We start from the raw sequence: 16,508 nt of genomic DNA on the forward strand, positions 1-16,508 counted from the left end.
CCCCCGGCTCCACCCCTATGTGTCTGGTTGATGAATCCATAGTTTGAGATGCTACGACAGGAGAACCCATCGTTGGTGAGAGGATTACTGTTTGACTAGGCAGTAAGATGTTGTAAGCGGGAGAACAATTCATCTAATATAGGAATACTTGAACTACCAAAAATCTGGTCTTGCACTTCGTCAAGTTCACTGGGAAGCCCAACAAGTTTTGGAACTATGAACATCTTTTGTTGTTGTTCCAACTGTTTCTCATTATTAGCAGTGATTGATATCAGCTTATTGAACTCCTCTATAACTTCCTAAACTTGTCCCAAGTAAGTAGACATGTCCATTTCCTGCTTTTTAATAGTCTTTTGAGAAACCACATCACAAAAGCTAAGAAAATAACATTTATAACACACGGGCTTTTTCCAAACCAAATAACAAGTTTGGAATGGCCGAAACACGTCCATCAAATCCCCACGCTTGTATCTTCTCATCAATCCCTATAGTTACACTTTACCATGTATTAGTTTATACTTGATCAACTGAAAGTGAAAACAGCTTAGTACTAAACATATTTAAATATAGCAATTTAAGTTAGTAATTTAACTATAAGAGAAATTGCATCTTATGAATCTGTTTGTATTGCTCTGGCTAGGATGACATTGCTCCTGGGACCTCCTGGTTCTGGTAAAACTACATTGCTTTTAGCGCTTTCAGGGAAGCTTGATAATGGCTTAAAGGTCGGTACTAGCCTATCTCTTGTTATGACTTTCAGATTTCATAATCAGTGTCTTCCTTAATGGAAGTTGTGTTCTGTTGAAAAGATTCCTTGATGCTATAAGCTCTTTTACTCTTTTATACATCTTACATTCGAGATAGTTACTCTCAATGAGATGTATAAATCATATTCATCTCAGATTATCATCTTCTGAACATTAGTGGCTCCAAAACTGTAGTATAATTTTTAATTGACCTAATAACATACATCACTAAAATACTTTGTAACTTGGAGCTAAAAGGTAGGAGTTTTGGAGATTTGGCAAAAAGAACAAATAAGAATATGAGGTCCTTATTTTTCCATGCTTTGTTGAAAACTTATAGTATATATGAACTATCACTTATTGGAATGAAAATTTTACATCATGATAATCAGCTTGAAGTTATGATGTAAGTTAAAGCTGAAGCATGTCCTCTTCATGTAGACAGTAACATGCACTCTCAACTGTTTCATGCTTATTGTTCTTGACTGCTTAGATCAAACCTAGGGTGCGGATAAATTTTTTCTTGCAAAAGATTACTAGAGATTTTATCATGAGCGCAGAACTACGTGTTTTTATTCAATTTATTATTTTCAAATTAATGTACTCATGGTGATGATTTCTTTGAACGCGGTTACTGGCTAAGTCTACTTTATTCATATTTTCTCTTTGCTTTCTTGATGTTTTATCGAAAACTTAATTTAGAATGGTGAAAAGTTTAGGCTTCTGACTGTTACCATGGCAATGTTTTACCCTCCCTTAATTTTGATGGGGCTTTGCGTGTGTGTGGGTTTGGTGGGGGGGGGGGGCGAAATCATAGAATTAAGTTTTTTGTTAGCTTAATTTGACGGGCATGTCTTCTTTGAGATAATCTGCTTCCTAGGCTACCTTTCTAACTTGCACGATTTAATTAAGATAACTTCACTTCGCTTTACTTCTTTAAAGAGCTCGTGCAGACGTTGTGTTCATTGAATTAAAAAAAGAGAAAAAAAGAATACCATATAATTACGTAACTCTTTGTTTCAGAAAAGAGGGATTATTACGTATAATGGACATAAGCTGGATGAATTTTGCGTGCAAAGAACGTCAGCTTACATAGGCCAGACAGATAATCATATCGCCGAGTTAACTGTAAGAGAAACCTTAGATTATGCGGCGAGATTCCAAGGTGCAAGTCAAGGTTTTGCAGGTTTGTCTAAACATTTCTACTTCATGTACTTGACAATTCTATTTTGGTTGCTCATGCAGATGTGTGTCACAGGTTTCCTGAAATCTCTCATATTATCTTTGTTAAGAGTATCACTTAGTAAACAAATTTGCTGCACAATTAAGCTTGCTGAACCATGTTATATCCTTTTGCTATATATTTCTTTAAATTATCTGGTTTTGTGCTCTCTGCACCCCACCAAAAAAAAAAAAAAAGACATTAAAAATGTATTTGACTACCCTAGAACTTGAATAGAAATAACTTAAAAGGAAAAAGATCCCAGAAAATTAATTCCTAAACAGAAGTTCAGGAAATATGTAGAACTGAAATAGCCGAATGTGCTAATTTCTAGAAGTCAAGATGTTACTTCTTTATTTTCATTTGACCCATGAGATAAAATAAAAGGATAACAAGATTATTGCAACACAATATTTGTGATGGTTTTACAGCAACAAGCTAGATCGAAGGAGAATGGAATTGAATATATAGGTACTTTTGGAACTTCTCTTTTTCTTTCTCTTTTTTTGGCCTGTTATGTACAATGCCTTTTATCTAGTTCCATAATTTAGCCTAGTGGTGAATACAGCAACGAGTAGTAACTAAATCCCCTGCCACAATCAGTTTATTCTATTGACAAAAGGAAGTAGTGTACTAAGATTTAAGAGCATTATATTTCCAGATAATATCTTTCCTAATCTAATCTAAACCCATCACAAAACTTCTTCACTTGATTACAAAGATATCTATGGTGATTGTTTCCTGAAATTGAAAGAAGATTTAGAGCAAAGGTAAATTCTGTTTCTTGTCATGTAATTAGTGATTGATAAATCTCCAAATTTGCCTGCTTATCAGAGCCAATTAAGGTGTTTCTAATATGACATAGCATGTTTCCTTCCCAAACCTGCTCTGTTATTTTACTTGCAGACTATATGAAAGACATTGATCGTCTAGAGAAGGAAAGGAATATACGTCCAAACTCTGAAATAGACGCGTATATGAAGGTTTGATTTGAGCTTCTCTATCTTCCAGGCTAATTCATGGATATGATATGGTTTCTCATGGACTTTTATGTCATTTCCATGTTCATATTTGTTGCAATCAATAACTGTTCAGGCATCTTCTGTTGGTGGTAAGAAGCACAGCGTGTCTACAGACTACGTCTTGAAAGTTCTTGGTCTTGATGTATGTTCAGATACAATAGTTGGCAATGACATGATGAGAGGAGTTTCAGGTGGACAAAGGAAGAGAGTTACGACAGGTCTCTCTCCTCCCCCCCCCCNCCCCCCCCCCCCCCAAAAAAAAAAATCTGGTTGTAATAGAGCAAATATTGACATCCATAGACTCTTTATAGTAGTGTTAATTGAGCAGTACAAAGATTACCTATGCATAAATTTGGTTTGTCTATGAGGTGGCATGTCTCCTTAAATAGTTGGGTGCTTGAAGTAAGTGAGATCAGAGGCGGATCCAGGATCTGAATTTTCTGGGTTCAACCTCTAAAATTTTTAGTATTGAACCAATTATATTGTTAAAGTTATGGGTTAATATCAACTATTTGTTCCTATTTTAAATAATTTTACATATAAATTTATGTTCCGCGTCGAAAGTATTGGGTTCAATTGAACCCACCACCGCTACGCTGGATCCGCCCCTGAGTGAGTCAGTGAGATAGCTTGAGTTCAGTAAATAGTTTCGGGATATTCCCAGAAGACTTATTATTTTCTGAACGTATGAAAGGAAAGTAACGTGGCTACATGGAATTTCAGTCCAGATGACAGAACAATTGCTAATAATGGTTTTCCATACACAGGCGAAATGATTGTCGGGCCCAGGAAAACACTTTTCATGGATGAAATATCTACTGGACTTGATAGCTCTACAACGTACCAAATCGTCAAGTGCATAAGAAATTTCGTTCATTTAATGGAAGGAACAGTGTTGATGGCACTTCTTCAACCTGCACCTGAGACTTTTGAATTGTTTGATGATCTGGTATTACTCTCTGAAGGATATGTCGTGTACCATGGTCGTCGAGCAGATGTTATTGAATTCTTTGAGTCATTAGGATTTCGACTGCCACCTCGTAAGGGTGTCGCAGATTTTCTACAAGAGGTACTTTTCATCTGGTTCTTTATAGCCCCGGGGTGCATTTGGTACTTAAAATTAGTTTGTTCGCAGGTTACCTCAAGAAAGGATCAGGCACAATACTGGGCTGATAATTCCAGACCATATGAATACATTCCTGTTCCTGCAATAGCTGAAGCGTTTAGAAATTCCAGATATGGGCAGGATTTAAAATCCTCCCTTTCTATTCCATATGATAGATCCAAAGGCCATCCTTCAGCTCTATCTACAACAAAGTTTGCTGTTCCCAGATGGGAGCTGTTTAAAGCTTGTTTCTCGAGAGAGTGGCTTCTAATGACTAGGCATAGTTTTCTTTATATCTTCAAAACATGTCAGGTATGCTTGTAAGCTTACATTCTTTACACAAATCTGCGTCACCTACTTTCATTTCCTGCCTCCAATTTCATATTATCAAACTAATGTAAGATGATACTTATCTTTAATTCTTCCATAAACTACTCATCATTTACACATCTTAACTACAATTTTCAAGACTCTTAATTTAATTTTCTGCTCTCCAAGCTGGCCAAACAAGAGCATCCAAATAAGACCGAGGGATTTCTCAAGAAACTTCATGATGTATGCTCATCGTGAAGTTCTGAGATTGAAAACGCGATAAGAAAATATCAGAGTACTTGAGCTCGTTGAGAGTTCGAGTCTCCATTATACCTCGTATTCAAGTATGCATGGTCCTTCAGGCCAGTATGACTTCTAAGCAATGATGCACAATTTTATATTCAGTATAGACGAGTTGGGTATAAATGAAAGCTTCAAAGGAGATGTCATTTGGTCTCTAATTCTTCTAATGATTTGGATTAGCGCATCAAGTTGTTTCTTAGACTCCGTATCAGCCCCTGCATCAATAGCTTGTCATTTTCAACGTCTCTATAGAGTTGTTAGTCTCTTAATTTTGATGTATCACAGGCTTTTCTTACACATTTTGCAGGTTGCTTTTGTTGGATTTGTAACATGCACAATGTTTCTAAAAACGCGGTTACACCCCACAGATTTGGTGAATGGCAACTTGTATCTTTCTTGCTTGTTTTTCGCCTTGATTCATATGATGTTCAATGGATTTTCAGAACTGCCTCTCTTAATATTCCGCCTCCCAGTATTCTACAAGCAAAGAGATAATTTGTTTTATCCTGCATGGGCGTGGTCCTTCTGTAGTTGGATTCTGCGTTTACCTTACTCTGTAATTGAAGCTGTTGTATGGTCTTGTGTGGTATACTGGGCTGTAGGTTTCGCACCTGGTGCTGGGAGGTATGTTCAGTTTCTTTCTTTTTCTTTTGGCATGTTCATTATTTTTTGTCATCACCATATAGACAAAGCTACATTTCATTGTTTATCCTACTTGTATCCCCTTTATGTTCCAGGTTTTTCTGCTACTTGTTTGCACTAATTGTAGTACACCAGATGGGAATGGGTCTCTTCCGAACAGTAGCTTCTATTGCACGAGATTTAGTTATCTCAAATACAATTGCGTCAGCTGCACTGCTAGTCACATTTTTATTGGGCGGTTTTATCCTGCCAAAAGGTAAGTTTGTACTTTTCTCTAAATATTTATAACAGGAAGTAATTTTTATTGAAAGGGGCTCTATCCTTGCAGGAATGATCAAGCCATGGTGGGTGTGGGCATTTTGGGTTTCACCATTGTCCTACGGACAACGAGCGATTTCAGTTAATGAATTTACTGCCACACGATGGATGGAGGTGTGCTCTCTATACCTGGGGAAAACTGGATTTGTGGGGTGTAACTGCGTTTTTAGAAACATTATATATTCTAGAAGCTTAACCAGTTGGACCATTTAAATTGAGATTTTGTAGAAGACAACCACCGGAAACATTACTCTTGGGAATGCTGTTCTGCAATCGCATAGCTTACCAACATCCAATAACTGGTATTGGCTGGGAGTAGGTGCCTTATTGCTCTACGTTTTGTTTTTCAACATTGTTCTGACTCTAGCCTTGACTTTTCTCAACCGTAAGTGATACTGAACACGTGTATTATATATTTTGAATTGCCAGCATATTATTGCAGTGTTTACTAGACTTTCTTTTTTCTCTCTTTATTCTTTCAGCAATAAGAAAATCTCAGGCAATTGTTCCACCAGAAGCTGTTGGTCTAAAATCAGCTATAGATGGTAAAGTATTCCTCTCTCTCATGGCTATTCCTCTCTCATGGCTGACTGGATGTGTATTTCTTACCCATTTATGATAATATGTTTGGCAGGAAAGAGTAAAATTTCTGAGTCAAATGGAGACCCTGTCCAGGAGACGACTAAAAAAAAGGGGATGATACTCCCATTCCAACCACTGACAATGACTTTCCATAATGTCAAATACTTTGTTGACATGCCAAAGGTATTCGTACTGAAGAATTTGCTTACTTGCACCTGTTGAATCGCATCATATCTAGCAGAAGTTATGTATACTTTTTTCAGGAAATGAGTTCAGAAGGAATACCTGAAAGGAAGCTGCAACTACTGTCAAATGTTAGTGGAGTTTTCTCTCCCGGTGTTCTTACTGCATTGGTTGGTTCGAGCGGAGCAGGAAAAACCACATTGATGGATTGCCTAGCTGGAAGAAAGACTGCTGGATATATAGAGGGTGATATTAGGATATCAGGATACCCGAAACAACAACAGACTTTTGCTAGAATTTCAGGATATGTTGAACAAAATGATATACATTCTCCTCAAGTGACAGTTTATGAATCCCTATTGTTTTCTTCTTATCTGCGTCTTCCCAAAGAAGTGAATAAGCAACAAAGAGAGGTAGTTGCAACCACCGTTCAGTTTTCATATTTATCTTCTGAATTTCAATATATTCTGATTGATCTATTTGGTTAAAATGCTAAAACCCATTTGACTATGTTATTCTGCAGGAGTTTGTCAAAGAGGTAATGGACTTGGTGGAACTTGACTCGCTAAAGAATGCTTTGGTAGGCTTGCCTGGCAGTTCTGGCTTATCAACAGAACAAAGAAAGCGCTTGACAATTGCAGTAGAACTTGTGGCAAATCCTTCCATAATTTTCATGGATGAACCTACATCTGGGCTTGATGCACGAGCAGCAGCCATTGTAATGCGAACTGTTCGTAATACTGTAGATACTGGCAGAACCGTTGTTTGCACGATCCATCAGCCAAGTATTGACATTTTTGAAGCATTTGACGAGGTATGTTACCAAGGCATTTCTGAAATAGATAAGTTACATGCGGTGCGCCAGGCATCTGCTCATGTGATGTTAAAACATGTAGCTTCTTCTTATGAAACGCGGAGGACAAGTGATATACGGGGGGAAGCTTGGGGAGAAGTCGCAAACTATGATTGACTACTTTCAGGTACGTGCTTATGCCTCCATCATTCATTTAGTACAGTTATTCAACTGTGCTAGGAAAACGACTTTCAAGAGATATAAAGTGTCCTGTACAACTTTAAAACTGAGAGAAAGATTCTTCTAACCTTTTCTTGGTGTAGAGGCGCGGGGTGCCCCAGCGATGTTGATCCGCATTTCACTGCTGTTACCCTCGTTTTTAATCTTGATTAGTTACTACTAATTTAATTACATAAAAAAAATTCATTGTGGTCTCTGTATATAGATAGTTCATCTATTGATATAGTTAAAATCTGATTGTACTTATAAAAGAAACAATTAGAAATTTAGAATTCAATTATATGACACAGTTCCTTTATTTTGGTTAATAACTTCTCTAAATCTATTATTCATGCTGCACGTGTTTGTAATAATATTTTGTAGAGTATCCCTGGGATAACCCCAATTCCTAGTGGTTATAATCCTGCAACCTGGATGCTTGAGATAAGTACGCCAGCTGCTGAAGAGAGAATAGGAGAAGATTTTGCAGTAATATACAGAAATTCTGAGCAGTTCAGGTGATCTTAACAAATGTCGTCTTCACCTGAAATGTACTAGTTATTGCTCTCTTCCTTTTTTATTTACAATTTTGTAGGACTTATATCTTTCTCTAAAAATAGGGGGGTGGAAGCCTCAATTAAGCATCTGAGCGTCCCGCCTGAGAATTCACAACCTCTAAAGTTCACCACCACGTACAGTCAAGGTGCACTTTCTCAGTTTAGGATCTGTCTGTGGAAGCAAAATCTAGTGTACTGGAGAAGTCCGTCTTATAATGCTGTTAGGTTGTTCTTCACAACATTGAGTGCTCTGATTGTCGGTTCTGTATTTTGGGATGTTGGTTCGAGAAGGTAACTTTTCTTTTATGAAATATCTTGAGCACACTATTGGATAATTCTTTCACTCTCTATAAAGCAGACACGGGGTGGGCACTTTTCATTCTGATGTATTTGTGGAACAACTTTCGCTACATACTCTTTTCCGGGGGGATTCTTGAAGAAGGATTAGTGAGAACAAGAGGGTTGCTATTCTTTTTCTTTTTATTAAGGATATAAATATTGAACTTTTATGGACAAAATAGTTTGAGTGCCAGATTGAAAGGAGCAGAACTATGCAAATTAACATAATGAGAGAAAACAAGCAAGTAAACTAGAAGTTAGGACAGATCTTGTACTTTAAGGAAATGTATTTTATGTGTCAATCTAATATGATATAGTGCATTGCCTTTTTATACAATGAATTCACGTCGGCACAATTAAGTATTATCATCCCATAATGTCTAATTTCAGTTACATATTCATGTGGCATAAGAATAACTGGATCCTCCTTATCTTCTTGTTCTCTTGGAATCATCCTCTTGAAGTGTTTTATAATTTTAATTCGACGTTTCAATCACCTTGACAACCGTAAAAATGCAAGAAGTTCTTGAATTTAAAATTTGAGAAACATTGATGAATTGTGAGGGCCACGTTGTTGTAGTGGATGAAAAATTCAACATTCGATGCTGACTTGTAAGTGGTGACTAGAAACTTCTCTTAGTTGTCTGATCCATCATATTTTCTCCATAGCTGTATTTCAGAAAGTGATTGGACCAGGATTAGTGCACCTGAAAGGGCTTCAATAGCTAGCCAGTCACATAAAACACCCAGCCTTCAAGTGAAACTACTTGACTGCAAAACTTTTGTAGTCTTTATAGTTATAGTTGAGAAATAGTGGTAGCGGTTAACCTTCCAAGTAAGCCTACTTGACTGCAAAACTTTGTGGTCCATAGTTATAGTTGAGAAATAGTAGTAATGGTTAAACAGAAAGTCAACTTAAAATGGCTGCTCAAATTTAATATGCATCTTTTCTCCACTTTGTTGAGAAGATTAGAATTAAGTTTGAAGGAGGTTGTGGAAGCTTTTCTACCGTTTCACCCTACAATTATAGAACCCTCAGAGGTGAAAATTCACCCTACAATTATAGGCATATCTCTAGACCGTCCCTGTCCAAGTGGTAGCATAATAAACGTTTTATGTTTCTCTAGTACAGTTTAGCCCTATTGAGTGTATATGATTAATTACCTACACAAACTGCACAAGTTTCTGCCAATCCTATGGACGAAGTAATGCAGCTGTCGCGCTATCACTTTTGAAGTTTTCCTTTTCATTTGCTCTTTTCTTAACGGTGAAAAGGGTAACTATAATTTAAGCCCTAATCGGTTCTTCGAAGAAATACCTACACAATGCAACAACAACAATACCAATAGCAAACCCAAAGTAATTCCACAAAGTGGGGTCTGCGGAGGGTAGAGTGTACGCTAACCTTACCCCTACCTTGTGAAGGTAGAGAGGTTGTTTCTGATAGATCCCACTCAAGGAAAAATGAAAAAGAGTAGAAACAATCAGCAGTAACAACAGCAAGGAAGTATGATAAGGTGATAGAATATGATAGAATAATCGAAGCGAAGGAAACAACATATAGTAAAAGAAATCTGCGGATAAGAAGATACGAAAATACGAGGCTATTACTAGTGCTACCGGCATGAAAGGAGACATGCATGCCTATCTACTAACCTTCCACCCTAATTCCCAACCTCCACACCCTCCTATCAAGAGTCATGTTCTCAATAAGCTGAAGTTGCTCCATATCATGCCTAATTACCTCTCCCCAATACTTCTTGAGCCTACTTCTACGTCTCCTTAGCCCCACCATGGCAAACCTCTCACACCTTCTCATCGGGGCATCTCTACACCTCCTCTTCACATACCTATACCACCTCAATCTTGCTTCCCGTATCTTGTCCTCCTCGGGGCTCACTCCTATCTTGTCTCGAGTATCTTAATTTCTAATCTTATCACTTCTGGTATGCCCGCACATCCATCTCAGCATCCTCATTTCTCCCACCGCGCTAACCCGATCTTAACGCCATCATACATATCCTAGATCACCTTAATATAAGCTAAAGGCACATCTCTAACCTCCAAACATCTCCAAAGAATCTCCCTCGGGACTTTGTCATAAGCTTTCTCTAGGTCAATGAACACTATGTGCAAGTCCCTTTTCCCTTTCTCTATACTGCTCCATCAGTCTCCTAATAAGGTGAATGGCTTCAGTAGTCGATCGCCCCGGCATTGAATCCGAACTGATTCTTGAAAATAGACACACTTCTCCTCACCCTAACTTCCATCACCCTCTCCCAAACTTTCATGATGTGACTTAGCAACTTGATGCCCCTATAGTGGTTGCAATTGTAGATATTCCCCTTATTCTTTTACATCGGAACCATCGTACTCCACCTCCATTCTTCAGGCATCTTCTTCTTCTTAAAAATAACATTAAACAACTTAGTAAGCCATTCCAAACCTGCTATGTCCGTGTTCTTCCAAAATTCCATAGGGATCTCGTCTGGCCAGATCGCTCTACCCCTGCTCATCTTGTGCATAGTCCTCACAACCTCTTCAACCTTAATACGCCTGCAAACTCAAAATCTCGGCGACTCTCAGAGTGCTCCAAGTCCCAGCACAATGACCCTATCCCCCTCTTCGTTCAAGTGTCCATGAAAGTACAACTGCCATCTTTGTCTAATAAGTGAGTCATTCACCAAATACATTGTCATCCTCGGCTTTGATGCACTTCAATTGGACTAGGTCACGAGTTTTCCTCTCTCTCACCTTGGCTAGCCTGTATAATTTTTTGTCCCCTCCTTTGGCCCCAAGTTCTTCATACAAACGTCCAAATGTTGCACTCTTAGCCTCCGTAACGGCTAACTTCGTCTCTTTCTTAGTCTTCTTATACGCTTCCCTATTTGTACTCCTCTCCTCCTCGTCTTTTCTCTCTACTAGCTTCAAATACGCCGCCTTCTTGGCTTCTGCTTTTCCTTGGACTTGTCCATTCCGCCACCAGTCCCCTTTGTGTTCATTACGGTAACCCTTCAAGACCTCTAACACCTCTCTAGCAGCTTTACCAATGCAATTCGCTATCGAAATCCACATATTACTCGCGTCCCCACTACTCCTCCAAGCCCTCATTGCCTGCAACTTCTCCCCCCAACTATAGGGCTATATCCTTAGTCAAGGCTCCCCACTTGATCTTTGGTTGACCATACGCCGCCCTCTTATTCCTCCTCCTCTTAATATGTAAGTCCATAACCAAGAGTCTATGATGAGTCACAATCTTCTCGCTCGGAATAACCTTGCATTCCGAGCATAGACCTCTATCACCCCTTCTAATCTGGGTGTTGGCCACGTACTTTAATGCTCCTCCCTCTTTCGAAAACACGAGTTAGCTATAACCAAATACATACACAATGCGCTCCTAAAAAAAGGTTTAAGTGGTGAGATCAAGGCACGATGGTTTAAAATATTTTGTACTAGATGCATTATTCAGTTAAGGTGGGTTGTGGAACTGAGGTGATAAAATCTTACATTTTGAGTAGGTGGATCTGAATGAATAAGCTATATTAGTTTCGCTTGTCATCTTTATATGTTTCTTCCCTATATTGCTTTGTTATGGATTGCTCTTTTGAATACTATGTGTAAGTTGGAAATGCCGTCTTAGCCAATAGGTTTTTCAGTTTCCAGATTTGGAATAATGGCAATTGATCTTGGTAATATTTGATCCTTTATTGGTATCAATTTACTGGACGATTTCTTAAACCATTAACTGGTGGTACCCATGAAAAACGATTCCACAGGGACTCAACTCAGAATTTGTTCGTTGTTATGGGCGCGCTTTATTCTTCATGCTTGTTCCTGGGAGTCAATAATGCTTCTTCTGTACAGCCGGTAGTTGCTATTGAGAGAACAGTTTTCTACAGGGAGAAAGCTGCTGGAATGTACTCTCCCCTACCATATGCAGTAGCTCAGGTTAGCACACAATTCACATCAAGTGCATCTTAATTGCTTCGAGTTGCAATAAATATAGTATGTTAGTATTTTCTGGACTACTCAATAAGACACGACATTGAATTGTTTTTAGAAAAAGATGATGTGATTGATTACTAATATCAATAAACTTCTTCTCTTTTGGCAAACAGGGGTTAGTCGAGATTCCATACATCCTCATCCAGACATTACTATATGGAGTCATTACATATTTCATGATCAACTTTGAAAGGACACCTGGTACGAACTAAGAATTGTTATTTTTCATGATCAACTCCATTTTGTCTTTGCTCTTACCTATCCCTAGTTCTTCAAGGAATGGACTGAGCGGCCGTTTTGGTTGGTTTATCTGTAAACCATTCTGCTGAATAACAACCCCCAAGGATTTCATCTGCTTTTCTATGAAAGTGTATCTGTGTAACATGAATATCAAAGACCATTGTTGCATATATCATTTTCTGGTGTTTTACAGGAATTACCGTACATTGATATTCTTCTTTATGTAAAGCAGTCGTTGGATCACAATGTTGCTTTGCGTTATTCAAAGAAATGTGATTCTTGAAAAATCATGCCTAAATATTGGAGTTCCCAAAGTAGTATGAAAAAGTGTAATCTCCCATATCCAAGGAATGGGAATGCTTACCATACATTCATATTCTTCTTTATGTAAAGCAGTAGTTGGATCACAATGTTGCTTTCCATTTTTCAAAGAAATGCGATTCTTGAAAAATCATGCCTAAATATTTAGAGTTCCCAAAAGTAGCATGCAAAATGTGATCTCCTATTTCCAAGGATGTTAATATAGTTTTAACTAGTCCTTGAAAAATGCCTGTTAGCTTGCCTTGTGTCAGACACCATCTGTTTGTTTTGCAGTCTGCAGCTTATTATGTTTGTCTATTTTGATTCCTGGATTTTTTTCTTCAGTAGTACTGCAGTTTATGTTGGAAATTTATTAAAATAAATCCATGAACATGCATTAGTTCTTTTTGCATTGAGGTAAGCAACTTAGGTTTGGATTTTACGCTTGTCTCTTTTCTCTCTCTTCTTTAGAAATTTAGGGAACAAAATTTGACTTGTTAACCAAGAAATAAAGATGCATATGCAACAAAATAGCCATTGAAGTATCAACCCTTTTTATGGTGATCAATGAAAAACATAATGAGATGTACGTCTTTCCTCTGACATTTCGACCATTAACTTCAATTCATGTAGTTAATATATATTTCTCCGATGTTACTCATTTTGAATTTCGATATGTTAATTCCATTAATCCATGTCCTTCATGGTAACTGCACTAATAGCAATTTAAGTTAAATTCCTTGTTGTTTGTACTTGGTGGTCAGATAATCTAACTCGTGTTTTTGTTGGTATGTTGCAGCCAAATTTTTCCTGTATCTACTGTTCATGTTTCTGACATTCAGCTATTTCACCTTTTACGGCATGATGGCTGTTGGTCTTACGCCAACTCAACATTTGGCTGCTGTCATTTCATCTGCATTCTATTCGCTGTGGAACCTCATGTCTGGCTTTCTTGTTCCAGCACCCGTGAGTACTCTTTTCCTCAACACACACTCATCAGAAATTACAGCAGTTGTGTGCTTAAAAGAAAATCACCCTTCCTACTTCTTTTATCTACTTATAGGATTTAACTCGAGGCCCAAAAGTGTGTGTTTGGATATATACATATACACACATGCACGAAAAAGAGTAGCATGAGTACACTTAGAAAAGACAATGTTTTGGGATGATGAAGCACCACATTAGATTTCAAATGGTTCTGTATAGGCGATTCATTCTGAACAGTCTATTTTAATCAAACTAGTTTATATGGTTAGTTAACTCGTATTTTACAATTCCTGTCCTAAAATCACCAATTATGTTAAAGTGCCAGGTGATTTTGATTGTAAAATATAAGCAACAATTTCTTTTCCGAATTGCTGTAAAAGAAGGGAAATAGAAAAATTCAGCGGAGCTGTAAAAATTATACTAACAATTATCTAAGGAGGAAGAATTTGGAACCATAGTTTGTTTGTCCACTGTGGTTCCTTTGCTTACTGAATACAGTAACTCTACAACTGTGTAGTTTGTACTAGAGATTTCTTCCACTCTTTTTTTTTTTTTTTTTTTCCTGTGAGGAGTTAATTGGCAGGAAGAGATTATATCTTAATGTGGCATCAAGTGACCTTTCTATTGGCAATCTAGTGTAATATGGAAGTGAGAAAGTTAAGCTTTAATTGAATTTGGAAGGAGTCATCAACGTGTTTGCTGATGCTTTGACTACTGTTTTCTGCAGCATGCGTTGCATACTTTTGCTAAAAAGCCTATGTTTTTTATTTAGCATTGCAGTGTTGTCAATTGTACTGTGGCTTATTGCAGAGGCGGATGCAACATTTTGTTCTACGGGTTCAACAAACATAGTAACCACTAAAACTTCAACAAATGTTAAATTCTGAGATCATAATAATTAAAGTACAAATGTTAAATTCTGAGATCAATGCTAAAATCTTAAAAGTTGAACTCATTAAGTTTAAATCCTGAATCTGTCTCTGGCTTATTGCTTAAGAATTTCTGCATGTTTGTCAAATTATGCAAGTCTTTATGGAGTGTAAATTGCAACCTTTGTTAAAGCCAAACTCATGGTTTCCTCCGGCTCTAGTAGGATTATACAAGTGTTTGGATCTTTTATGACAATTAGTCCTCTTGAATTTTGTTGTTTCTCTATCTTATGCATGCAGAGTATCCCTGGATGGTGGATATGGTTCTACTACATCAGCCCAGTGGCATGGACGTTACGAGGCATCATTAGCTCTCAACTTGGCGATGTAGAAGAACGAATTACAGGACCTGGGTTTGAAGGCACTGTCAAAGAGTATCTGGAGGTCAGTCTAGGTTTTGAACCTGGGTGGATTGCCTGGTCAGCTGTCATACTTGTTGCATTTAGCTTGCTCTTCTTCTCTGTCTTTGCAATATCAGTCAAAGTTCTCAACTTCCAAAAAAGATGATCAGAAATCGAGATCGTTGGAACTATGATTGTAATTTCTTCTTGGTATCTGTGGATTGCTGATTTTGAAATGCCCAATGAAGCAACCAAAAGCTTGATTTTATATCAAACTATGGATTGAATCAGGTAGGAAGTTGCTTTGTAGAATTTCTTTGATCAGACCCCAGGCTACAAAACTTCTACAAATATTTGCTTCGTTACAAGATATTTCTTAGACAGGATTAAACATACGGGATGTTGCAATTTTGAAATGAGAATTCTTTTCATCGTCTCTCAAATTTCTGCAAGAGATAGGATATCCCCTTTGCCTTCACCTTTTCTTGAGAGGGATGTTTCTTGATACATTAATTTAACTCAACAAATAGCACTAATCTGGCTTACATTTTTGTTGCCAGTATTTTTCCTTTCTATTTGCCAGAAGTTACTATTCCCTTACATATGAGTCGCAAGTTTTTTTAATTTTTATCTTTTACTATGGGTCTCTACTCATTTAGAACGATGCATTTTTTTTTGGGTGAAAATCATTTATCATCCAAGTTTACTCTAAAAATCAAACTCATCCTCTAACTTTGAACAATTGTCATTTTCATTCTTTTATCCTACGGAATGTTTATTTTACACTTTGACATTTTCAACTCTCCATATACGTAATACCTTTTTTTATATTATCTCGATATTTTTAATGCAGGTATTTATTCATAATTTACATAATATATTATCTTATTATATAATTTAATCTAAGTTCACTAACATTATAAATAAAATAATTATATTATGAATTTATTACAAAATATATTGCTACTTTATTATTATTATTATTTCAATATTATGTATATTAAAAATTTAAAATGCATACATCGGCGTATGTATGTGATTTTAAGTTCCACCATTTTTATTATTCTCAAATGAGTATAAAATTTTTAGAATTTTTCTAAATTATAATTAAATTTCATGCAAAGTATAAATAGATAATTTTTGCAGATTTATTATAAAATTTATCTCTATTTTCTCATTATTTTTTATTACATGCAATGAATAATTTATAAAATTTTCACCCTCTTTTATTCTCAATTTTGTAAATAGATTGAATTTTGATTGATATTAATAGAATTACTAATACAAGTAAATTATTTATAGTAATATTTTTATTTTTTTCATTTATTTCGCTATTGTAACGTTATTAACTTATATGCTTGAC

The 16,508-nt window shown here is 36.8% G+C and overlaps 1 protein-coding gene across 2 annotated transcripts in view; it reads left to right on the forward strand.

Annotated features, from left to right (window-relative positions):
* Positions 1-15,745, forward strand: part of LOC109240097 (ABC transporter G family member 31) — an 18,422-nt gene extending 2,677 nt beyond the window's left edge. The window contains exons 4-24 of one of the 2 annotated variants that reach the window (XM_019406720.1): positions 641-725; positions 1,770-1,932; positions 2,875-2,951; positions 3,064-3,208; positions 3,758-4,059; positions 4,126-4,407; positions 5,018-5,334; positions 5,448-5,608; positions 5,681-5,784; positions 5,899-6,055; positions 6,153-6,215; positions 6,305-6,435; positions 6,516-6,848; positions 6,959-7,249; positions 7,332-7,415; positions 7,832-7,965; positions 8,068-8,295; positions 12,120-12,291; positions 12,462-12,549; positions 13,688-13,854; positions 15,045-15,745. In XM_019406720.1, coding sequence (XP_019262265.1) covers positions 641-725; positions 1,770-1,932; positions 2,875-2,951; positions 3,064-3,208; positions 3,758-4,059; positions 4,126-4,407; positions 5,018-5,334; positions 5,448-5,608; positions 5,681-5,784; positions 5,899-6,055; positions 6,153-6,215; positions 6,305-6,435; positions 6,516-6,848; positions 6,959-7,249; positions 7,332-7,415; positions 7,832-7,965; positions 8,068-8,295; positions 12,120-12,291; positions 12,462-12,549; positions 13,688-13,854; positions 15,045-15,311 — 3,751 coding nt within the window. In that variant the 3' untranslated portion in view covers positions 15,312-15,745. Of the gene's footprint in view, positions 1-640; positions 726-1,769; positions 1,933-2,245; positions 2,739-2,874; positions 2,952-3,063; positions 3,209-3,757; positions 4,060-4,125; positions 4,408-5,017; positions 5,335-5,447; positions 5,609-5,680; positions 5,785-5,898; positions 6,056-6,152; positions 6,216-6,304; positions 6,436-6,515; positions 6,849-6,958; positions 7,250-7,331; positions 7,416-7,831; positions 7,966-8,067; positions 8,296-12,119; positions 12,292-12,461; positions 12,550-13,687; positions 13,855-15,044 lie in introns of those variants that run through there. The other variant, XM_019406721.1, reaches the window with a different exon arrangement.
* Positions 15,746-16,508: the final 763 nt, after the last annotated feature.

This window comes from Nicotiana attenuata, unplaced genomic scaffold (genome assembly GCF_001879085.1).
Source record: "Nicotiana attenuata strain UT unplaced genomic scaffold, NIATTr2, whole genome shotgun sequence".
Classification (NCBI taxonomy): Eukaryota; Viridiplantae; Streptophyta; class Magnoliopsida; order Solanales; family Solanaceae; genus Nicotiana; species Nicotiana attenuata.